Source organism: Octopus bimaculoides, chromosome 2 (genome assembly GCF_046866305.1).
Source record: "Octopus bimaculoides isolate indiv1 chromosome 2, ASM4686630v1, whole genome shotgun sequence".
Classification (NCBI taxonomy): domain Eukaryota; kingdom Metazoa; phylum Mollusca; class Cephalopoda; order Octopoda; family Octopodidae; genus Octopus; species Octopus bimaculoides.
In genome coordinates, this window is record NC_142929.1 from 28,141,813 (window position 1) to 28,169,114 (window position 27,302).

The 27,302-nt window shown below is 33.1% G+C and overlaps 1 protein-coding gene across 2 annotated transcripts in view; it reads right to left on the reverse strand.

Annotated features, from left to right (window-relative positions):
- Positions 1–27,302, reverse strand: part of LOC106872737 (ras GTPase-activating-like protein IQGAP1) — a 176,189-nt gene that overhangs the window by 66,739 nt on the left and 82,148 nt on the right. Inside the window, exons 6-9 of one of the 2 annotated variants that reach the window (XM_014919820.3) lie at positions 19,552–19,619; positions 16,995–17,086; positions 15,076–15,097; positions 9,214–9,392 (exon numbers count right to left, since the gene is read on the reverse strand). In XM_014919820.3, the coding sequence (XP_014775306.1) occupies positions 9,214–9,392; positions 15,076–15,097; positions 16,995–17,086; positions 19,552–19,619 (361 nt within the window). Of the gene's footprint in view, positions 1–9,213; positions 9,416–15,075; positions 15,098–16,994; positions 17,087–19,551; positions 19,620–27,302 lie in introns of both variants that reach the window. The other variant, XM_089342174.1, reaches the window with a different exon arrangement.

A 27,302-nucleotide genomic window follows, 5' to 3' on the forward strand; every position in this document is an offset into this window, starting at 1 on the left:
CACTGCTTATATAACCTGAACTAAATATACAATGGACCTCCATTAGCTATAGACATTCATTAAGATGATGCCTTTGGAAACTTACAGTTTCAAATTAAACAAATGATTTCTCATCAAACTACAGATATATTATAAAAGATCACTTGGATATAATATAACACAAAGTTGTTCTTGCATTAACCAAGATTCCTGTCATTTTTCAGAGACTTCATAATTCTTGACAGGTATGATTTCTATTTTTCACATTAGGTTATTAGCAATTGATGACATGAATTTAACAGTACTAAATTTGTACAGGCACATAAATATCTAAGCAAAACATGTACAGGTATGGCTAGATGGTTAAGAAGCTTGCAGTTCAACCACTTGATTTTGGGTTCAGTCCTACTGCACAGCAACTTAGGCAAGTGTCTTCTACTATAGTCCTGGGTAAACCAATACCTTGTGAATGAATTGCATAGATGGAAACTGTATGGAAGCCCGTCATGTGTGTGTATGTGTGTGCTTGTCCCACAACTACTGCTTGACCACCAATGTTTATGTACCTATAACTTAGTGGTTAGGCAAAAGAGACTGATAAATTAAGTACTCGATTTGTTTGGACTAAACCCCTTCAAGGTGATACCCCAGTATGGCTGCAGTCCAATGACTGAAACAAGTAAAAGATATACTTAGTTAAACATTTCCTGTCTTCTGCTGGCTGAGACATACATTCTTCAACCAACATTTTGTCAGCTGTTAGATTTATAGTTTCTTATAAGAATATGACATCTCAGAGACAATGAGATTACTCTATTCACACTTTACCAAAGTAATTAAAAGAGCAAATCATGTGGATGATAAATGATTTGTATTTCTTATTACCTTAGTAAAGTATGAACATAGCAGAGGGTTGCAAAATCTAAGCCCAAAACTTATCACTGTTGGTTTGATAACTAAACTTGCAATGAAAGCATTTCTTTTAATAAACAGATGTCCTTACTACAACAGAATTTGAAATTCTCTCTCAGGAAATCAAGCATAAAAGGAAAACTAAATCAATAACCTAATTTAGTTTCACTAGTGGCCTGGGTAGTATTTTTTTTCCCCCAGATATTTTAAATTGCTTGCAAATGAATTTTTAGATTAAGTTCTTTCTACACAAAGCAAGCAAGATTAAGAGGATGCTATTTTCAGTTAGAGTGAGATAAGCTGATGTACCGAGTGAACAGAAATAAAGACATGAGGTGAAAAAAAAAATCAGTGAAAAGTCACAATTTTGGCTGGGTGGGGGAAGCCACAAGAGAAATGTCACATTTTGTTAGAATACCATAAATAATAGTTAAAGTTATTATTTTAAATCATTAATAATACATGATTTGTAGACAATAACAATTTACATAATATCATTACACATAGACAAAAAGTTTTTCAAAATCATAAAACAATGAGAAAAAAAAAAACATTAAATCAGTTGTTTATTGAAATTTTCCTGTTTTTTGTTTTTTTTTCAACCATGGATTCTATGAACCTTGCAGTTTGCCTCAACACAACAAATGAAGTGGAGTACTAACAAGACAGTTTAACCAGGGAAGGGTTAATTTTGTTGACATTTTAATGTCAACAACATTAACCCTTTAACTGTGAAATAAAATTTTATGATTATTCCAGTGATGATGTTAAATATCTAACAAAAAATAAAAGTGATATTTTCTTCAAGTGATACTACCTCAAACTGGACAATAAAAATAGTTACAAACGTGACATTCTTCAACAGAAGAGAGATGGGTATATAAAACTTCTTTTCACAGTTAAGGGTAAAGAAATTTTAAGCAGATATATCCACTAGCATAGCTAGAGTGTGTGCCACCTGGGACGGCCCTTCAATTTGACGCCCTTGGGCCCCCACAAAAAATACATATACAGTAGACTCAAAAGTGGTGCCGCCCCCATAGAAGTGTCACCCAGGTAGTGGGGACCTGCTCCCTCTGCCTCCCACCCCTAGCCATACTAGTGTATGTATCTGATTTCTGTAGTAAAATAGTCAATCTATCTGTTAAATACCTATTAAGTTCTTCTGTGACATTTAGTTTCATGAACATACACACTCGCAAAGCAAAACTCCATTTCTGATCAAACTATTGTTTTAACCAAAGTATAATTGAATAATTATTAGCAACTATCATGTCAAGCAATATTCACACTCTCTTTCAAGTTACATTAAATAACAGTAATTTTAAAAAAGAAAACAAGTTAACCAATACATCTATGTAAGTGACCTACTTTTAATGACAGTAGCAAACAACTACCTGCTTCTGTGTGGGTGTGTGTGTGTGTTTGCGCGCGTTTAAAAGATTCTACTGTTTTAACTATCTCAAAAACCGTGTTTGTTGCCTTGAATTTTTAAAAAAATTTTTAAAGACTAATAAGAATAATATTAAAGTTGAATATATATGTCCACGCCCGCAATATTTTCTGAAGTCATGTAACAAAAAAGAAATTCTATTTTCACAAATTCAACAAGGCTTCTGTAGTTACTCACAAGGCTAATTGTTGTAGTGGATGAGTAAATAAACCCTAGAATATAACTGGCATTTAATTTATTGAATGCAGGGACTGAAACATGTATGACAATGGCAGAGTCTAAATTTAGAAAGCAGACAAGACAAAATTAGAACTAAAGAATTTAGTGCACCCCACAACCCAACACATTTAACAGGAAAGTAGCCTGTTAATGGCAGTGATTTTGTCACTGTAATGATTGTATAACCTAAATTTCCTTATCTTTGTCACATGCTTACTTTTTTTTAAAAATATATTTCTAGTGCCTGACTCATGAAAAAATGAAGACAAAACAAATGTTTGAAAATTCTTAGAAGCTTTTTGCTTAGATTTTACAGAAGGTAAAACTTCAAAAATTACAATAGTTTACTCTAACTTGTTTTAGTAATAGGACTGTGGCCATGCTGGGGCACTACCTTGAAGGGCTTTTGGTAAAGTGCTGAGTTCCAGGAATGTAACTTATTGAGAATGTTTTTTTTAAAAATCTTTTCTCTCTCTTTTGGCAAGCAATCTAAATAATAAGCTATTCACCTTCTTGATCACGGATTGTACAAAAGGAGCAATGTAGAATAGCGAGGACCGATTAGTTTTGCAAACGGTAAGGACAACTCACAGTGCTGGAGTTCTGATAAAATACACCCAGACTCAGTACACATTGTAAAATTGTTGGTATCCAGCTATAGAACCATCTAGGAGACAAGTAACTTGAAATTAGAACTGGCTTAGACTGTGACCACCCCCTCCAATCCAATGCCAGCACTGGAAGTAGAAATAATGGTGATTCTTAATGCTTAATGAAAAATATCTATTAACACTCCAATAAAAACTATCTTGCTAAATAAAGCACTGAATTTTAAGCCATTAAAAGAGCCTCTGTTAGTCACTTGGCTTGCAAGAAAGTTAAATCTCCTTTAAATTACACTCTAAACTATGTCTTAAAAAACATAAACAAAATGGCCATGGCTAGAATGCCTGATCATAGATCTGCTCAATCGGGGATGACCTGAGGTTAAAAAGTGCAAACAGTGGGAACCACAGTAACTAACTCAGTTTCGGTTTACTGGTCAAAATTATCAATGGTCAACATTTTGACATTGCTAAATAACTCAGAGCACTTAGCTGTAAACAGGTTACATGTGGTCAGTACAAGCCCTGGTAAATTTCCTGAGTGTATGATTCACTTGCAGAGCTGAGCAAAAGTCTTACAATGGCCATTTAAAGGAGTTAGATACCTTTTCTATGCCCATGCAAGATCGGTAAAGGTTTACAAAGTTGACCAATAATACTGTTGCTGAGTGAGTGATTCAAATAGAAATATCTAAGGCTACAAAGAACATGGATGTTGCACATACATTTGAATTTAAAAAAAAAAAAAAAAAAAAAAACTAAACAGACTTTCCAGGTTGGTTAGGCCTGCTGTGCACCACATTATCACTTGTTAATATCTACACCAATTTCTCTTAAAGGCACCTTCAACTAATCAATACAAAGCACTTTTCCGTCCAGTATTAATTATCCATTCATACATGTCCCAGCTGAGTCATTTCTCTTGCACATATCAGCTGTCACCTTTAATGCACAACCACTTTTTCAACTCACTTTCATGCAAGTTACAATGCTGACATAAATGTTCCACACTGAATAGTAATGTCTCTCTACTATGCAGCATCACTTCTTAAACATGTCAGAAAAAGGAGAACATGCTCTTTAGCCAAGCTACAATAATTTTACTATAACAACCTTCAGCACTATGTAGGTTGTGGAAGTAACAGAGACTGGCCAGTATATCTATTACATCATTTCAATAGTAAGAGTGATTTTAAAAGAACTGTGCATGTGCTAGTTGGATTTAAGAGATTTAAATGAGCCAGTGAAGAAGTCTCTATGTAGTTGCTCAATCTGCTAGAAATAGCAGCCAAATCTCCTTCAAATCACATCATCTTAAATGAAGAATACATTGAACAATGCAAAAATGATGGGCTGGTCAAGGCTGGAATGCCTTTGATTACAAGTCGACTCAATGAGAGGTGACTTGGGGTTATAGAAGAGATTGAAAATAAAACACCTAAATCTTAAGAATATTTACAAACAATGAATAAAATTTCTATAATCAAACTTTTAAACATATACAGATTAATTATAAGTATTAAACCCATTGAAATTAATCACATGATTGTTAGTATTATCTTCCCATCTGCTCAACTTATGCTCATGTCCTCAAAATATAATATTAAGAACATTAGTCACTGTCTCCTTTGTCTATATAAATTTCCTATTGATGATATACTAATTAGCTTCATTTCCAATTGCATGGCAACCTTTATTACTCTAATTTTACAAAGCAGTTATTTAAAGAACACTTGTCTATTTCTAATAGAGCCAATAAGTGATGAAAATGACACATATACACCTATTACTCTATTGCCAGGTTTTATATTATGGTCAATGTCTCCTTATGGAGACTATTCTTAGCTGTCCTTTGTTAAGTTTTCTATTTATTATAATTATGCTTATATATTTTATTCAGTTCACATAATAAAACAGATTAATGTATAGTATACTGTACAGTAAGATTCAGCATTCTGGCTGGACTGTTGGGAAATTAAAAGATGGGAATGACATCCAAATGGTTTTGTGAAGGATGAAGTAAAGGAATTTAAGGTCGGGATGAGTGTATTCATGGTTCCGACTCCCACATTCCTTGTGCATTGAGAAGAGAAAGGAGTGAAGTTGTCATCTGTATCTTATTGATATCACAAAAGCATGACTTTACAAATACTCTTTATAATTTGGTATGTTAGATATTCAAATACAAAATTTTCCACATATTTTGAGGAGCAATGTAAAAGAAGCATAGAATATCAAAGAACTATGGTGATGCATAAAAGCATAATGTGACACTTCCACCAGTATTAGGTTTAATGGGTGTAGTGGATGTAATGAGATACATGCTGATCGAGCCTACATAATTTTCAATTATCATATCCCAACCTGAACTTAAGGTCGTGAACATAATCTTGTAGTTTTGCCTTTAGCATGATAATACCATTGAGTTATGCCTCTCCCTCACAATGAGGTTATTCCTATCATAGTAATACTTAATCATTATATTAGGATATACAGGCAGATCTGAGATGGAGCTAGTTTGCATTTGTCTGCATTAATGGGTTGTTAACCTTTTTATTTTAAATGAGAACTGGTTATTAACTTTCATAGCAAGTAGTTTTACCATAGGAAAATTTAATCTATTTATTTTCACCATAAATACTACTGCTACAGATTTTGCAGCAGTAATTCTCACTGTAAACATTTCTGCAGTAAGATGTTTACAGCAAGATACATTTGTCATGATATGAAAATAATTAAATAAATAAAACAAAAAGTATCTCGTTTAAACTTTCAATTTAGTTAGCAATCTGCATGTTAGAAACAAAATTCTTTATTTGTCAAAGAAGGAAAAATACAATTACAAATAGTTTAAAGTATTGTGGGTTGAAAGCAAAATGGCACAATTACACCCTCAAGCATTGAGAGATCTTAAAGCTGTTTCATTTATGTCTGAAGGATTCTTCTGAGGTTTATGATCATAAATCCTGTTAACAACATTACTGTATATCTAAATTCCATTATTGAACGCAATATTGAAGTTTAAAAAAAATTCAGTATACCATTACTTTCAACATTTAACATCTGTTTTCCACGCTGGCATGGGTTGGATAGCTTGACAAGCAACTGGCAAGGCCAGAGGCCTGCACAAGGTTCCATAGCCTATTTTGGCTTGGTTTCTATAGCTTGATGCCCTTCCTAATACCAATCACTTTACAGAGTGTATTGGATGCTTTTTACATGGCACCATCACCAGTGCTTTTCATGTGGCACCAGCATCCACACCAATGATTTTTCCCACTACTATACTAAATGTTATTTCTCCCATATTATTATTTTTTATCTGTTTCAGTCATTAGACTGTGGCCATGCTAGGGCACCAGCTTGAAGAATTTTAGTTGAATGAATCAACCCCAGTAATTATTTTTTTAAAGCCTAGTGCTAATTCTATTAGTCCCTTTAGCTGAACTGCTAAGTACAAGGGACATAAACACACCAACACCAGTTGTCAAGTGGTGGTGGTGGTGGACAAACATAGACACAAGGACACACATATTTGATAAGCTAGTTTCTGTCTACAAAATCCACTCACAAGGCTTTGGTCAGCCCCAGGCTATAGTAGAAGACATTTGCCCAAGGTGCCATGCAGCTGGACTGAAACCAGAACCATCTGGTTGGGAAGCAAGCTTCTTATCACACAGCCACGCTTGCACCAATGTCAGCTAAAAGCAATCAATTCACTGAAGCATCATATCATTACATGTTTTCTTCGTTCTATTATTATCTTCACTTACTTTTTAAAGACCATTTGAGAATCTTTTATCTATAGTGAGTTTAATTTCATATTTTATACATGAATAACAGCAAAACAAGCATTTACAATGTCTGGCTTCCAGTCATATGCTCAATCAACTACTCCTCATCTTTAAAACAGCACATTAATAATGTTGGCAGCGACTGTAACAACAATTATTAGTGATTGTTGTTGCTGCTATGCTGCTATCACTGGACACAATTATGTAGTTAATATTAACAGATTTCATTAAAAAAAGCTAACTACAAATAATAAGTAAAAAAAATTGTTAGTAAAATAGCTTAATTATTTCAGATAACACAAAAGACAATCCAAACATGTTTGAGTCTTATGACCTCATTATCAATGTATAGATTTTGCAATATTTGTCAAAGCATATCATAATCATCAAATATATGATTGTATACTAGTTGGTATAAGAAAATAGAATTGTTTCCAGGATAATCTAAAGATGCCATCTGCATGAAAAACAATTTGCATTGCACAGACAACTAATTTATAAAAACAACTCATCCAAACTCATTTACTTCAATCCACACTGTACACATTCCTGGACTAGTCATGTTTAATAAAAAATAACTTATAAACTTAAATTTTAACATCATCTCCTTTGAAATAGTCACCTTGTGTAACAATACACCAACCCCAGCATTTTTGCCACTTCTGGAATCCCGCCATGAAGTTGTTTTTTGTAAGTGAGTTGAGGACCTGTGATTCACTCTTGATCTCAACAATGGTGTTAGAACAGCAACCTCTGAGCTGCGTTTTCATCTTGGGGAAGAGATCAAAGTCCTCAGGTGCTAAATCTGGTGAATAGCAGGTGCAGAAGCAATACCAAGCTTTTGGTGAGAAACTGACGAGTGAAGAAAGCTTGGTGACAGGGTGCATTGTCGTTGTGAAGAATTCAATTCTTTGCACACCAGATTCAGTTGCTTAAACACTTCAAAATGTTGTTGATTGTCCTCTATTGATACTCCTACAAGCTGATGAATTTTCTTCACATTTCTGAGGGTGATGCTTGTGACAGGTCTTCCACATCACTCATCATCTTCCAGACACACTCTTCCACTTTTGAAGTGCCTGTGCCACCCGAAACATTGCGTATGACCCTTTGCCTTGTTGACATAAACTTGCTAAAGTGTGCCCAATGTCTCTGTAGCAGACTTTCCAAGTTTAGCACAAAATTCTATGTTTGTTCTATGTTCCAGCTTCCTGTCCATAACAAAAATTGCAGACTACAGCATACAAGTGATCACAAAATCACAAATTTCCTAACTTGCGAAATAAATACAGCGATGTCATTTGGCACACTGCCCCATGAAGGTCACTGCTAGCTCTCACTGTGCATGCAACCATGTGCTGCCATCTGTTGGCATGCTACCAAACTAGTCCACTTCGTACTTGCATTCTCTCTCTCACACACATCCCTATAAATATATAGGACCTGTAAACTAGGAGACAGACAAATCTAGAATAGAGACGGAATGTCATTAATGAGACCATGAATGGCAATGAAAGGACTGATGAACCTAGCTCATTGATTGAGTGAATGATTAATCAAACAATTAGTTAATTGGTTAAGTGATTCATTAGTTGACCAATAAAAGTGAAAAAAAACTCATTGTGCTTGTTTATTATTCAGATATAATTATAAAACTATATCCCATTAATATACTCGTTTCATGATAATTTTGAAATGTAATCTAAATATAAATGGCAAGACTGCAAGTGAACATTAACAAGTTGCAATTAACAAACTGATGTATTTTACCTGTCATGAGAAAATAGTTAAAGTATTTCTGAATCTCTTGTTAGATTAACAGTTATTACAACAGTTATGTGTTCTAAAAATTAACTTGTCTTCAGTCAATTACCTCAAAGCTTTGAACCTTACATTTATTGTCTAAAGCTGGCATGGACAACCTTTTTTGAGATACAGGCCATATGACAGATGGCTCATTAATAGGTGGGCCCTACTCCTAAAAAAAAAAACAACAAAAAAACTGAGGGTAATTTTCCTTAGGCATGTCATTCAGAAAGTTCTGTGGGCCACAGGCTTCCCATGACTAGTCTAAAAAATCCATTTCAAAATGAAATAATTGTAAGTAGTAATATTTAGTGCAACATTTATCAAGAAATTATGGAGAGAATAACATTTTAGAAAATGCAAAAATCTTCAAAATTTTTATCAGGACTGAAAATAAAAGGAGAGGGAGAAATTCAAATTGGGTAAAGATTACAAAATATCTTACCTTATTTCTTGAATTTTCAGCTTTTGTTTGCTTAGCTTCCCATAATTCTGTTTGGTAAGTTTCAGCAAAATCCATTTGACAATTAACCAGCATAGCTGCTGGATTTTGTAGAGCTTTCATTGTCTCTGGCGCATCTTTGCGATCAATGGCATCATTTATAGCAATGATAGCTGCATGTACTACAAATAAACCGAGAACAAATCTATGTGACATTTCATCTCTTGCAATTGATAAGATATAATAGTCATAACTAACATAAACTTAGTTTGCACTTCATAACAAAGAAAATGTCTAAATTCAATTAGTATTTACTTCATCATCATCTAATGTCTGTTTTCCATACTGGCATGGGATGGACAGTTTGACAGGAGCTGGCAGACTGGAGAACTTCACCCAGCATCAACTGTAAGTTTTGATAGTTTCTATGGCTGAATGCCCTTCCTAACACCAACTAATTTACAGAGTGTATAAGGTGCTTTTTATGTGGCACCAGCATGGGTGCATTTTACTTGGTGCCAACACTTCATGCTAACTATTTAATTTCATTTTAATAGTCATTGTTCATAAATGAAATAAATAAAACTGACAAATGCAATCACTGCTCACAAATAACAATAGGTTTGTTGCAAGTTTTAACTTCCTGACTGTAATCCAACATCTTAAACACTCAACCAATCCTACTTTTTTTTTTTTCCGAGTAATTTTACAAACAATATCACATTTAAATCCAGTTATAGATATTTTCATTTAGACCTATAAGTTTTTAAAAATGTCATGACCATTATAACCACTGATATCAAATTAAAAACCAATGTACAAAACTAATTCTATGTACATCATATACATAACATATATATATCTCTTGCCTCTGAGCTGAGTAGAATTATATCTGATAATATATCCAAACTTCATTCAAGAATAAATTTGATTTCAAGCAACTAATTCAATTCGAAATATTAGATTTGCTTCTGCAGATGTCAAATAAATACCTTTCTCTCTCTCTCTCCCTCTCTCTCTCACACAAACACACACGTAAATATCTACTAGCAAGACTGCAATAAAGCTCTCTAAATAGGTACATTAAAACCATTTAGCATTCAAGTTAGTTAAGAATGATTCAGATTTCAAGTGTAACCACTATTTATTTGAAAGAATAAAAATGGACAGTAAATAAACAAATATACAAGGTTTGCATTTTCAAAATAATTGTTACTTTTTAATTTACAATAGAGAGAAAAAATTGTTTTTAGATTATTTTAAATAAATTTCATTGATTTGACTGAAGTTGTCAACTCAACCATGGATTGATTATTACAATTCTCTCTCTTTTGCATACTCTACAACTGAAAGATAACTGTTGTGCTTTTACCATTATAGAAATACCTTTTCCACATAAGTCAACTCAATAGAAATATATTTTCCACATAGGTCAACTCAATTTACAAACTTAACTCCTCAATTCCTTATTAGAGTGAACCCTTCCAATATACTCACAGAAGCTGCTTCAAACTTTAAACCAATTAGTAATCACCAAGGGAAAAGATGTACAGATTACTGTGGCCCATTGCTACTGGCAATCAGATTTACAGAATGCCATTTTCCAAATCTAAGAAAATATACTCTTAGCATCATGTAACAAAAAAGAATAATGGTTTCTAATTTAGGTACAAAGCCCACCATTTTGAAGGGAAGAGGATATCATCAATCACAGTATTTGACTGTTACTTTTATTCCTCAACCCCAGTATATGACTGGCACTTTATTATATTAACTCCAGAGTATTGAAAAAGCTTATCTAGGCAGGATTTGAATTCAGAATGTAAAGATCCAGAACAAATATTGCAAGACATTTTTTCCAATTCTCTAATGGTACTGCCAAATAATAAAAATACAAGATGGCTAAATAAAGCATGGGCATTTACTAATTAAATGCACACAAAAATATCCATTTTATCAATGTCAGATATGGTTTAAATCATTGCATCCAATTATTAGGTGCGTGGTAACATTAAGAGGCTTAAGAGACTAGAATCTTCCTAACCATTAACACTCCAAATAAGATTAATCCTAGCAATCACATCATACCAGAAGAGAAAAATATAATTCAAAATATTTCAACAAAAGCATAATTTTTGGTTTAGACATTCTTCAATTAAAAGACTGGTGCTAGTGTGCTAAAAACCAAATAAAGTGCTAGCTTTATGCAATGTGAGCATAATTATTTTTGCAAAATTAGTTTTCCAATCAGTTAGAAACTGACATTTTCATTTTGCTTCATTCATCACATCTTCCTGGAGAAAATCTCAGTAATTTAGTTAGGTAAATGTGAATGTAGGAGAAATAAGGTGGTAAAAGTAGAACTTAAATAAACCAGCAGGATGAAAGGGAAAAGTTGAAAACAGAATAGAAACAAAATATTCAGAAGTAGGGGAAGAATGGAATTGGACAGATTTTTTTCTATTCTCATTTTTATACAATAAACTATAGCTATTTATTATTTTCTTACTTTTTTTTTTTGCCAAGTTATATAAAATTGATAATTCTCACATCAATAAATTGCAGCAGCTGAATTTGATAACTACTTTAAATCTATTCACTATAGAAAGTGTAAGAGTAGGCAATGAATATAGTTTAGGAAATTAGAACCTAATTACCTATTCAAATCCATTTCTAAGAGTGATTGAATAACTAAACAATGTGTAAGAACTATAACTGAACCAGTTTTTCTACAAAAAGCATATCATATCTAGTGCAGAAAATGTTTAAGAGCAAGATTTTGTGGTAAATTACTAAAACTTAAAAAAATATACCCTATGTTAATAGAGGAATAAAAAGAAAAATTATAATCCATACAATATACAGCTAATATTACATGGTCTAATATAAAAATGGCCATACATTGTATTCTTTGCACACCTATATTTATATCTGTACCCTTTTTTCTGTATCTGGACAAAAATCTCAATCTTTTAGAAACAGAATTCTTTTGCAAATTTCAGACCTATCTTTATAGAGAAATAATGTTTTAAAATTAAATCTATTCAATAAGATTTTCCATTTAAATACTATTTGCCAACAATCTGCTTCCTCAAATGAATTTAGACCAGATTTGAAAAAATTACTTTCATTAACTGACTTTGGTGATGAGAAGAATGTAAACATTTTTCAATTTTCAAAATTATTAAACAAAAGTAATGAGTGCTTTTATCATGCTAATATGGACTGGCCAGTTTGATAGTGATGAAACACAAGACCACAGTGTACTGGATGCTTTTATTCATGGTACCATCACTAGTGAGGTTGCCTTGTAACTTGCAAAGCTAAAGAGCCCCAGTGACTGAAAGGAAATTAGGTAAGATATGAAAGGGAAAGATTTTGTGTTGAGAGGGTAGAGAAAGCAGTGGAAAGGGCAGTGGAATGGAGAAGGGAGTAATATCAAGGCTTAGTGAAAATGAGAGAAAAGTACTAAAGATGATGGAATTCAGTGCTATCTCAAGATATAAAGGTGAATATGAGGGAAAGAGAACATAGAAAAGAGAAAAAGGTGAGGGTGGCAAGAATCCAGAGAGGCTGTGGGGAGAGGGTCACTGAAAGAAAGAAAGGCATGAGGGGGTTGTGGAGGAGGGCTAAAGAGGGAAAGGTGAGATGTTGAGGTGGTGGATAAGTTGTGGGGAGAGGACAATGAGAGAAAGAGAGGCAGGGGAAGGCATGTGCACACACACAATATATAATAATAATAATAATGAAATTATTGTATGCAGTGCTCAGGTGCACTACAACTTGTCAAAAGTGCATATAAAGCATATGCAGTATTGTACAAATGCCTGGAAAGTGAACAGTGTACGAGTCAGATACATGCTTGCGTGTGTATGGAGGGGAGAAAATCAGGTGTAGTTTTGGTGAATCTCAGGAAGCACGGAAGTTTTGAAGGATGCAGTGCTCCAACAACTAACAACTGATGCCGACAGTTTGTTCCATACTTCAGCAACTCTTAGCGTGAAAAAGTGTTTCTGAAAGTCATGGGAGCTGAGCTGTTTTCTGACTTTGTAAACATGTCCATGGGTGTTAGACAGGTGGAATTTGAAAAGGTGCTCAGAGTTATTGCTAGTAAGATGGTTAATAATTTTATGGGCGTCTGCCAAATCAGCTGCCAGACATCAGAGTTTCAATGTATCCATGCACAGGGAAGTAAGGTGTTCAGAATATGGCAAATGCCCGATGGAGGGTACTCTCTTGGTTGCATGTCGCTGAACGGTTTCCAGACGATTAATATCCTGGGCAAGATAGGGGTTCAAGACCAGAGACGCAAATTCCAAGTGAGGCTGCACCATAGCTATATAAAGCCTCAGATAGATAGCCAGAGAGCAGCTCACAAAGGACTTGGTAAGTGATGCCAAGACACCCTCAGCCTTCTTGGCAATTTTAGCAATGTGTTTTGTCCAACACAAATCGCTGTCGACAATAATACCCAGGTCACATTCACAAGAAGACTTTTTGAGATTAGTGCTGTGGAGGGAGTAAGTAGACGCTGGGTTTTTCCTCCCAAAATGCATGGTGGTACATTTGTCCACAGCCAGCTTGAGTTTCTAGTCCATGATCTTTTGCTGGATCGTGTCTAGGTCTGATTGCAATAAAGATCTATAGTGTACAGACAAGATCTGTCCTTTTTATTTCGAGGTACAGCTTGATGTCATCTACATATTTCAGCACTGTGGCATTCCTTTAAGTTGGCATCTATGTCATTAATATATGCAACAAATAAAAGGGGGCCAAGAACAGATCCCTGTGGCACACCAGATGTCATCTCATAGGATGAAGAGTGCTGTCCTAGAACTGTGACAACCTCTTTCTGGCCGATAATGAAGGGCTTCAACCAGTTATAGAGATCATCTCTTACACCCATTGCAGAGAGTTTCACCATAAGTCTTTTGCGTGGCACAGAATCAAAAGCCTTAGCAAAGTCAAGGAAAACAACATCCACCCAGGAGCCGCCACCAGTGATTCGGGTACTGTCCTGAAGAAACTCAATGAGTTGATTACAGCAGCCGGAGTTAGGAACAAATCCAAATTGTGATAGCTGGATGAGGCTGTGAGACTTCCAGAAGTTCCAAAGGGTTTCTCTGACACAGGATTCCATCAGTTTGGCGATGCAGCTAGTAAGACTGACGGGGCGATAGTTGACAGGCGATGTGCGGTCAACCTTATTTGAACAGAGGGATAACACTGGCAGTTTTCCACTGCTCCGGAGTAACACCATTGTCATGACAGAATTGAAAGAATAGTGAAAGCTGGTTCACATTGTAGTTCACTGAATGACTTTTTGTCTTTTAAATAACTGATTTAGAAAATGGCTTAAGTTTAGTTTTAGACCAATAACAGATTTATCAAAATCATACCCATTGAAAATATTTCTAGTCTTGTAAATTTGGAGAATATATATCATCTTATAGCCTCCATCCAAATTTACAAGGCCAGCATGTGGATACAGTACAATACAATTTACCAAAATTAAAGTTTTAAGAATACAATATTGCAATCATTTTCAGATCTTTTAAATTATCATTAAAACACTATCAGAAATTATTGATAAAAACCACACACACACAAAAACAAAACAAACCAAAAACATGCAAACATTTAAAACATGCTAAACACAACAGTCTTACAAATTAGATGAACATAAGAATCTTTGTTATTTGAAAAAGTAGAGGAAAAGTATGAATTAATATGTGAACTCACTTCTATATATGTGTATGTATGTATGTAAGTGAATGAATGAGCTTACATTTAGTTAAACTCAGTGAAATAAATAAAAAGAACAAACAAAAACTAAAGTCAACAACAAAAATATTTAGTACTTACATGCTGCATCATCAACAGACATCTAAAACAAAAAGTAAAAAAAAAAAAAACTTTAGTAGACTTGTCATAGATCTTTAATAATTATTGATAGGGTTCAAAAGTGCATATGTAAGTAAACATGCAAGTCACATTTATCATAGCTCATTTTAGCTTTATTATTATCTTCTGCTATGTATGACACACATTTTTGCATGCATGCAAACAGAATTTAAAATAAGAATTTCACCCTGACATGTCATAATGACTTGGAAACTAGTAACAATCTTATCTAATTAATATTAGATAACATTTTAGAAATATTGCTTCCTTATTGATTTATACAAAACAGTGTTGAACAGAATCCTTATGAAAACCTGCAGAAACATTTTAACCAGTCTACAGAAAGATAATTCTGGGCATGTTAACTTAGAATTTTTCTTCCCCTCTTCCACCTCATACCACAAATATTGATTTATTTCTTGGCTAGAAAGAAACTTTCTTGGAGGGCTGGTAGTTAGTGCTATTTGTGTTATGAACAAGCAGGAGCAGAAAACTGAAAGGTGCAGAAATAATTTATTTCTAAATTGCACCGAGAGAAAAAAATAGCACGATCAGTTACAGACTTCTTGACGGTGTAATTAATAGTTTACAGCTTTTCTGATGGGGTGAGTGACAAGAGATTGTCTAACTAAGCAGAACAAATATCACACATTTTTATTCAAAAACATCAGTTTACTGATTTCATTAGCCAATAGATACATACACAAGTTTCATCAAAATTTTCATATACCAAATACCAGTATAGTATTAACCCAAGTTCACTCAGCTGTAGAAATGGGTTGTGATGTCACTAGTACCTAGCTGAATTGTCCTTAGACAACATCAGTGGCATGGTATGCATGGGCAACTGCTGGTCATTCACAAAAAACTTTGCCTGGACTTGTACCTTGGAGGGGAACTTTCTAGGTGCAATCTCCTGGTCATTCGTGACTGTTAACCCAGTGATATGAGAGAAGATTTTTGATCAAGATGTTGCATGGTGGGATTGAACCTAGAACCAAATGTCTGATTGCAAAGAAAGCTTCTTGACAATCAGACTTATTTCCTTGACCAAAATATGATATTAACAGAGGTATGAGACATCAAACGACATAGATGTTTCAAGTACAACAATTAAAAGGTCATAAAACTAAGAGGTAAAATATGGTCAACCCTATTTATACTTCTTGAAAATGAAAACGACTTAAAGTTCTTATTTCTAATACACCTGATGTAGTGATAAGAAAAAAAAAAAAAGTAAATAAGAAAAGACCCAAAACTCTGATCTGAATGAATGAATCTAGTCTGCAACAAACTGAAGATAAAATTTTTATCATCTCAAGTAAACTGCTTATCTTAGATATTTTATTCAATACAAACAAACTTTTACTAAATCTATAAATTTTCAATAAGGTAAAAAGTAAAGAAATCTTTTGAGTCACAATTTGATTTATTTTGTTTTTCTTTTTTCCAAGTGATTCACACATTTATTGAGCTCCACCTGCCTCGAAGACAGTGAAAGGAAATATTCTAAACATTTTACCATAAAAATTTGAACTTAAAGCCTTAGAAAAATTCACTGATTGAAAATAAACTCCAAAATAATCATCTGTGTGTGGTAAATAAAGAGAATTTATATTGAGACATTATTAGTTTAAACATAAGAAAAATTTGAAGAATTGTGCTTCAGAGAAATCCCACCTCAAATATATATTGAAAGATATGACACTGATTCAACAAACCATTTCTATTTATACTGCATTAAAATAAAGTTACAAGGATTAATGCTTGTGTCAGCATTTGAACTTGAACTATTTAAGTAAATCTCAGAAATTAATATTTGATATCACTTTAACTATTTGTTATGCAAAACCTTATAAAAGTGATACAAATTTACTCACCTCATTAGCTAAAATTCCACCAATTTTACCAAAAGATGGCATTTGAATTCCATATTTCTCCAGCTCTTTTCTCATGTTACTAATCTCCTCCTCTGCAAGAACAAACACAAAATATTTTTAATGTTTAATGAAATGTTAATTCTAACCACTTTCAGAAATCTAAGGGAGTTGATAGATTTTAACAAGTTTGACTAATGTATATTGTCTCTTCATTACTTAAAACTGCTTAAAAGGTATTGCTGTATACTTTTCTGAACTCACAATTATAATAAAATGGTTTAAATTTTTGGCACAAAGCCAGCGATTTTAAGGAAGTGGGTAAGTTAATTACATCAATCCCAATGTTCAACTAGTACTGATTTTATTGACCTTAAAAGAATGAAAGGCAAAGTCAACTTTAGCAGAATTTGAACCCAGAATGTAATGAGCCAGAAGAAATACAACAAAGAATTTTGTCTGACTTGCTAATGATTCTACAATTATAAATACTAAAAATTTAATAAAATAGCTAACAAATTTAAGTACTTAATTATAATCATTATGAAATGAATAGGACTCATAAAATATGGTGTTAGCCAATTAACTAAAGAGTGAGTTTCTCACTGACCCTTCACATTGTGTCCTATACAAGTATTGAACTAACTGAAATTAGCAAATATATAACTGACATTTTCTAAGTGATTCCATTTTTCTAAAAAAAAAAAAAAAAATAGCAGTGAAAAGAAATTTAGTAGATTTAGCAATGATAAATAACATTTAAAGCTACCAGTTTTCAATAGATATATGTACTTTAAGGCCATCTACTTCTTATTCACTAGAGCCACAGTTAGATTGCAGTTTTCATTTGTTCAACCTAATACAGTAAAATGAAGAGGTTTCATATTTTTTTTTTTTCAATCTAAATGCACTAACTTAGATCTCTAAGTTAATCCTTATGAACTCTTAATCCCATATCCTTTCTTCATTAAGTCATCCTTCAAATGAAATGATTATATATATGCAATCTAAGTGTTTCTTAGATGAATTGTTCCCTTCATGGTACAATTGAAATTATAAAAGCCTTCTGACTATGAGTGGTGGTCTATACTAGTTTTCTCAAACATTTAGCATATTAATATTGTTTTTCATCTAACTATATAAGCTATAAAGAGGGAACAACAATGCAATGTCCTCTATCAAATAACACTTAAACACTGAGCCTCCATTCCAGTCTGTGAATGTAAATTTATAGCTGAAACAATTATTTAAAAAATGAAAAAAAAATTTCCCAGAAACCATACATTTTTACAATTATTTCAATAAGCTGAAAGTAACTGTTGATGAAGATTAATGTTTAATTTAATAAAGATTAATTAAGACATTGTAAAATCATTTAAATCTTTTCTATCTTTCATAATATTCTAATTTACAGATCAAATTATCGATGTTTTACTTCTTGGAAATAGTCTTACTATTTCTAAAGACGAACAGCCAATATATGCTTTCATTTTGATGCAGATTATCTTATTTTTCTTTTATGGAACTGCTTCCACCCCCCCCCCCTGATAATTATAAACATTTTGTGTGCTAAACTAAGGAATTATTTAACTAATAACACTTTCTATTGAGTAAATGCAAGCTACCTGGAATCTGAATATCACAAATAAGCATTAAAAAAAAAAAAAAAAAAAAAAAAAAAAAAAAAAAAATCACTACAAATTTTGAGAAATATTAAAGAAAAAGCTGAGGAAGTATAGATGAGATAAAAAGAGTGAAATGAAACTTGTGAAGGATTATAAAATTATAAATTGGTAATAATGAGAGGCATGTTTTTTGCCTCCACCCCATCCTATAGTAGTATTAATTATCTGGGTCTACATCACGGTATCACATCACATTCATGAGATCCAGTATCTTGAATCCATCCATCTCTACCTACTACTCCTGGGAGGATTGTGGAGGTCAAGTCTTTGAGCATCTCCTTCATAAGGTCCTATCAGAAGCAACAGTCAGACTGCCCAGCTGGATTCCAGAGCATGACCAATTAAGACCAACCATCTTGTTCTTGGTCTACTCCTGGGTCTACCACCAATTGGCTAGGCTTGAAGAATTCGTTTTGCAAGACTTTCCTGCAACATTCTAATCTCATAACTGTAATAACCAGAGCTGTGACCTCTCAATACAGAGAAGTAGTGGCTTGACCTCGGGAGAATCTGTGATCTCCAAGCTATGCAGCCTATCAAATAATAATACTACAGAAATCCTTCAGCAGAACCCCATTTCAGCCACTTGTCTTCACAAGCACATCCTTTCAGTCATTACTTACTATTCATGACCATATACGAGGAAATTAGACTTTATTTCTTCCTACATCACTTGATACATTTAACCATCTCAATAAACTGCATTTTTGTCATTGCACAGCATTTCCATAATTCACAATAATCCCATAATTGTAAGATATTCCCATAATTCACTAATTTCAATAGATTTTACACTTATATAGTTATATTTACAATTCTTGTTTCAATAAATTTGAAATGAGTACCATGGATGATATTTGTAAAGAAATACTTACCTGTGAAATTAATTTTCCCATACAAATCTTGTATCTGAGGAGCAAGTCCAAGCTTAAATAAATATAAACTGGAAAGAAAGAAAAGAAACATGTAAATAGGTAATGTGTACACACACACAGAGTAAGGTGGTTAATGTTAAAGAGGACATCCAACTATAGAAACTATGCCAAAGCAGACACTGGGGCTTAGTGCAGTCCTCTGACTTGTTAGTTTCTGCAAGCCATCCAACCCATGCCATCATGGAAATCAGATGCTAAATGTTGATATACATACACATACAGTGCAATGTATTCATATGTATACATTTTGACACTCACTAAACATATATATGTAGCATATGCATGTACACATGCTATATAAACACACACATACACTATACACTCACAGACATACCCTGTGTGAATGTGTACACACACGCACACACACACATACAATTTGCATACAAAGCCTGATTGTTAATATTCCAAGTTTGCCACATGATATGCCTTTGCTCAATTTTAAAATGAAACAATTGTTCTTTTTATTAAGAGAACAGACCACAAGATTAGGTGAGTGAACCAATCTTTTAAGTGGGAGTTTGTGATTGTAATTGTGCATGCACAAGTGGGTACAATCACACATGGATATACTGGCATCAGAGAGATTTCAAACTCTTAATTACTGACCAGTTATCCTCACACTTTTATGCATGGCTTTGAAAACTAGGCTGATTTTATATGAATTGTGGCTACACATATAACAAGATCTAGCTCCTAATGAATAAATTATTCTAAACTGCAAGTGGTACTTATTAGTTTTATTGATCTGAGGAATACTTTATTACAAGGCACAGGTGATGTAATGTGATGTGATGTGAACAGAAAGAAGGTAGGAAAGAAAAAAAGAAAGGAAGAATGCATGCCAGTTGTAAATTTCGAAGTTCCAGCTATGTAGGCAAGTCAGACATTTCTTCCAGTCACCTAAATGAGGTGAAAATGTAGTAATCATGCTAAAATTTCCATCTATCCTGCTATCATCTCTGCCCACTATCCCTGAGAGGGACTGGAGTAGAGTCCTCAGGCACTTCCTCCATAAGGTCCTATCAGAAGCAATTGTCGTTAGGCTTTCCACATGGATTCCCAAGCATGCCTATCTTCACTTATGGTTATGAATGTTGGATAATTACAAAAAATAAGCTCACAAATATATAAGTGGCTGAAACGGGGTTCCTGAAAATGATCTCCAAGATACAGGGTTTGTATCTTGGAGATCAGAGAATCTCACCAGATTAAGCTACTACCTCTCTACATTAAGGTTACTGTTCCAGTACCATGGACAAAAGATTAGAACGTTGCAGGAAAGATTCATTGAGCAGATTCTTCAAGCCAACTGGCAGGAGCCCTAAGGGTAAACCAAGAACAAGATGATTGGATAATATCCATAGTATCAATTGGTCATGCTTGGGAATCCAACTGGAAAGTCTAATGACAGTTGCTAACAAATGCTAAAATGTTACAAAAATTGTCTATCAGAGTATTTTCCTGAATACTCTTCTGCACATGACTAAATGCTACAACACCTAAAAGTTCCACATCAACCAACAGAAAACTTCCAAACAGCAATGCATTTGCAAAATCTTACAAAAAATAATGAATAGGTTGGATGAGTCTGCTACTAAATGAGTAGCATTATTAAAAGGTGTCACGTAAAATGACTGTATAAATCATTCTAGAATTCCAAAGTAGCTCTGTTCTACAAAAATAAAAAATAAAAAATAAAATAAAACAAAAAACATTGTTTCAAAATGCTAAGATAATTTAAAAACAATCAAGCTGTTATACTGAAAAATTGTTAACTCCTCCAGTTAAGAGAAGAAAGCCCTTGAAAGAGTCTTCTGGAGGTCTGTGTATTTCAGTGACAATGCATTTACAACTGTGTCTGAGTTCTTATCACATGATACCAGTTTCAGTCCATTCTCATTGCATGGCACCCTGGGTTAGTGTCTTCTACTAATAGCCCTGGGCTGACCAAAGCCTTGTGAGTATATTTGGTGGCTGGAAACTGAAAGGAGCCTGCTGAGTATATACACATGTGTATGTACTTGTTTTGACACTGCTTGATAGTTATAAATGAGTGTCACCACCATACAAGCAGTGCCCTTCATTTCCAATCTTCCATGGAAACATGTCTAGCCAAGGGAAATATTACCTTACCTGGAAACAGGAGAGAGTTGGTGATAGGAATGACAACTAGCTGTAAAAAATCTGTCCCAAAGAATTCTACCTGACCCATGCAAGCATGGAAAAATGGATGTTAAAACAATAACTGAAGGATCCAATTTATAATATGCACAATTCAAATGCTTGGCCTCACCAAACAAGATCAAACCACTATTAACAACTGGAATCAATGTAACAGCTGTCTATATGTGCACATGTGTGTGGTTTGTGTGCTTAATGCAAATTTAAGAAAATACAAATTTAGAAATATTGGCATTTTAACAGAGTCTACCTTTTAATAACTTTTAAAATAGCAACTGAAAAAACATTCTAGCCTTAACATATGGGCAATATTGGCAGTGATGAAATGAGTTAAATTTAATACATCAAGGTTCAGGTCTTTGCTTATAAGTTACATATGATATTTTTGTACACTAAAACAAATTAGCATTGAACTCTTGCCAGTAGGAGTGAAAGTTCAAATATTTTAAGGCATGATGAGTTTGGCAAAATATTAAGAAAAATACAGAAAAATACTTTGGGAATTCACATTTTTAAACAACTAGGAAAATTTTCACGATTAAAGAAATAAAGACAAACTCTTCTGGCAACAAAAGGTTTCTCTTTGTATGCTGGACATGTTTCACGAAACCTGTATCAAAATTATGATAAGTGTGAAAATGGGGCCTACAGAGGCTGGAGAGATATGGTTTTCATAAGACCTGTTGGATGTACATTATCAACTAACATAAAAAAGTAGAGTGCAAGAGAAAGAGACTGAACATTAAAGACATCAACTAGCATGTGCAAGAGAAGTTGCTACACTGATGTGGGGAAAAGGTATTGTGCTGACAGCAGAAGGCACCAAGTTAGAAGACCAAAGAAAATAAAGGAAAAATTGGTGAGGCTTGATCAAGATGTTGGGCATCAGACAAGAACACTGACCCCAATACTTTCCTGCTGCTTATTTTATTTCACTAGAATGATGAAAGTTGGCCTTGGCAGAATTTCAACTCAGAAAGTAAAGACTGTAACTAAGTAACCCTAAAGTATTTTGCACAAAACTAACAAACCTGCTGACCTACTTCCCTCTACATAAAAATGTATCATACTAGCAATATTTTTGCCATTACAAAATGTATACTATTTTACTGATTTTCTTTGAACCTACCCATCCATTCATATCACATACACATTATGTTCAAAGAGTGTATCAATGGACAAGTTAACATGACAGAAGAATATTTAAAAGCAGTAAAAAATGGCTTTTAAAAAAGTGATTAGTGAGCATTTTAAATGGTAAAAAATGACTGCCCTGTTTTATTTCAATCTATTTCAACTTTAATTTCTTTGCCAATATGGTTAATCAAATATTTAAGTCTAGTAAAATTAGCTGATCAGTAATTTGTTTAGATTAATATTTTATGAGTATCATTCTAATTGGCTTAATGGAAATATAAAAAAATTTTTTATTATGATAAATTTTTTTTTATTATGATAAATTTTTTTTTTATTATGATAAGTCACAATGACAATGCCATAATGGGAAAGTAAAAGAAAACTGCAGTTCATTGTGTACTGCTTATAAGAATTTGAAAGACTTCTTTTAAAGTCTTTCAAGAGAACAAAGAGATCACTCGCTTGATTTATAATAATCATTTCTTTAAGAGATGCTCTTTGATTTATTTTATCTCACTGTTACTATGACTGGAAAAATTTTGCAAATTTGCATATGAATTGCTAAAGTAAATATCGTTAACAGAAGAATGTACTTTCAAATAAGTATTATTATGAAGAAATATACTTAATTCAGTTATCTAAGAAGAGGAGAATAATGAGCTTTAGAGAACACTCCATAATCTCCTTGCAAACAATGTAGCCATGTCTTCATTATATCATTAATGCATCAATTGTGAGATCATCAGTCAGAGAGTGAAATTCATTTCGTTGCTATTATGTTAAACTGCCGTATGTCCAAATTTAGCCAAATGCGTTTTTTTCAATACTTATTTTTGCTTGCAATAGCTGGTTCTTTTGGTCAAACTATCGTATCTCCAGCTGCTTCAGATGCCAAGATATCAAAAATTGTCAAAGTGTAGTACAATGGTTTTGCTATGGAAAGGTGAAACTATTTTTTCGTTCTCTGAAAAGCATGTTTTGGACTTACAACACTTTTGCATTATAGCAATGATTTATATTTACATGGTTTTGATAAGGGTTTTGATCAACTTGAGCTGTTTTTGTTTTTACATATATACATCTTAGACATACAGTGTGATAATTTAGCCTTTCCTAGAAAGTTAATGTTCTTCATTAGATGTAAAATATAACATGACCAGTTTTTGGTACATTTGTCTGTTTCAAGAAGTTTTATATCTAACCTCGTGTGACTGATATCCTTATACTGTGTAAGTCACAGTATTCTATCATTTTCACACTGACTGAAAATAAATACAATTCTTGGAACAGAACATTCTGTAGCAGAAAATTTACAAGCTAAGATCAATCATATTTCCTCTATATCATATATCAGAAGTTGACTCTTTTGGTCTATTCTTTCACTCTATAGACTTCCTGCCATAGTCCAAAATTATAATTTACAGGAACATTTTCTGAGAATTTTCAAAGAAAAATATGTAAGATTAATCATGATGTAACCTGTGGATTACATACAAGTCTTGTTGCCTAGTGTACATATACACACACATATAAACACAAGATTTGAATATAATCAGAAAATAAACCAAATAAAAATGCAAACAGATACCAAAAGATAAAACAATTTCTAACATTTTAGCAATAAATTATCTCACAGATAAAGAAATAAGTATTTTATTTATAATATTATCAAACTGTATTTTGACTATTATTAGTTAATTTTATTTTTTTCCCTTTTTTGTCTATCAAACATGACATATCTATGAATAATTTTAAAATTATTTTGCATCACTTTTTGAAGTATATATATATAAAAAAAAAAAAGTACCCAGAATAATTTATTATATGCAATGTTGTGTTTTTATCAATTTGAAAATGGAATATTATCTTAGTATAAATAAATATCATCAACATCATTTAACTTCCTATGTTCCAAGGTGGTGTGTGTTGGATGTTTCTCTGTGTTGGATGGTCTTTCTCTATCCAATTCAAACTGCAATTTATCAGGAGCATCGTTTTTTAAATTGTCAAAGAATGCCAACACTTATATTCCCATACTCTTCTCCAGTACTCTCAAGGGTATGTTCTTGCACAAGGCTTCCCAATTAAAACCACTTGTACTCTCATTTTTCAAGCAAATTTCTAGCTAACTGCTTCTTTTTTCATTAGACTTATCCTGCCTAGCATTCCATCTAGTTTCAAAGTATAATAGTTGCTAGCTAAGTATTTTGTCTTCGATATCTTAACTAGTCTTATTTCCTTATTTCTTTGAAATATAATGCTTTCCCATCTTCATTGTTACCTGTTTGCACCAACCTCCAAATCCAATTTGGCTATGCAGTTGTATTTTATGATTTATTATACCTTTATAATTTCTGTTCACATTTCAAACAGTATATACCAAGACTACTTATTGTTATCTATCCAAAACTGTCTCTCTTACATGTTTGGGGGAGAGCAAGAGAGAGAGAGAGAGAGAGGAACAAGGAGAAATAGAGAAAGACAGATACACATATCTTACATACGTTTAGCCAATAGACCTCAACATCTGACCACCAATGCACAGTACATCTCAAGTCTCCTATATTGTTACAACATTGTTACATCACCAGCTGTAATCTTTATTGTTCCTGAAGCCAGCATTCACATCAATCACTTTACAGGATATATAAATTATGCAGAAGCATGATGCATATACTTACATGTGTATATCTGCATGTAAGCTGAGTATCAAAACAAATTTACAGACAACTACTAAGATGATTTATTTTTCATTTCCATCATTAAGAACATCTGCTTGTTACTGACAATTATTAGAAAGCTGATAAGATAAAAAAAAAAAAAAAAAAAAAAAAAAAAATCTCATTTGCTTCTTGTCATCATGCTGTTGAAAGCATTAGTAAGCAAATGCAAAGCCTTATCTTCTAGTATTAATTCATATTTTTCAATGAAAAGCAATTTACATTACATTTTAAAGTTTTTAACTCTTTTTCATTTTCCTTTTGTATGGCATGTTTTCAACTTTTGCTTTTATTTCTATCTTTAAAAACTTCCATTATAGAAAATTATTTTAATGACAATTTTGGTGATAATGCTGCTGCTGCTAAAGTATCTGGAATCTACAGCTAATGATCTGTGTGCCACTCAAAGATTAGAATTAAAATACTGTTCGTTTATAGAAGGTATCAAGCATATTTTATCACAGGTATAGAAAACAATAGTTAGAGTGCATCAAAATAAGTGTCTTTTTAGTTTTTTTTTTGAAAGCGTGAGTTATTAGAGTATCCCAAAGTCTTAGCAGATCTTAAGTATAGAAAAAAAAAAAAGAAAACAAATTTAATTGCTCAAAATAACTAACTGGATGAGAAGCTTAATTACATGAAAAGATAAATTGTATCAACAATGTTAATATATTTTCTCACTAGCCTCCAATAACAAATAAGACAGTTACAAGAAATAAACAGATCTTGACAATTATTGGCTGAGTTGGTTTTGAAGCTGTCCAGAAAATACGGCGACACTCTTGCAACTATGTTCAAGCATTATGGTTGGTTGGTTGGTTGGTTGGTGTTTGTGTGTGTGTGTGTGTGTGTGTGTGTGTGTGTGTGTGTGTGTGTGTGTGTGCCCATCTGTTTTTACTACTCTTAGATTAATAATTAGGGACAATTGGATGAGAATAGAGCGTTTGACGATTAACTTGATTTGTTGCAGGTTAGAAGTTAGAGGGAAAATGCAGAGCATTTCAAAGAAATATGGTCTAGGGAAATAGGCTTGGTATGAGATTGGAGAGGTGAAACAATAAGGTAGCAGAAAAAACAAGCCAAGGGCATCCACTGAGATGGTACCTTCAGAAATTCAGAGGTTGTTAGAGTAGTGACAAAGATACAACTTCAATCAATGAATTGTTGTATGTTAACAATGTTTCTTAATGAAAAAGGTAGGTAGCAGTTTTCAAGGAAGCAATCCAGAATGAATGTATACCCCATCCAAGCTGCAGGGGCAGTAATCAATCACCAAGCTTATATGCACCTTGAAAAAGGTAAATATCAAGTATTTCTGGATCTAAAAAGATATAGCCTATATCTATGCAATTGGGAACTTCTTAAAAGTGGAAAATGTGAAGACAATGTCAAAAATGGTGTTATGTACTACAGAAAACACAGTACAACCAACACTTATACAAGCAAATGTCTTGTCTTTTCACACATAGCATATCTTTGTGAATAGAAAGCAAAAAAAAAAAAAAAAAAAAAAAAAGGATCAGCTGGATTAGCTTCAATCCTGTGTTGGGATTCCATCAGTGATTGAAACCCAGTTTAACTGTTCACAGTAGCACTTTAAAATCTGCAAATACTTGACTGAATTAAGCAGATCAAGCTGCATATTATAATACA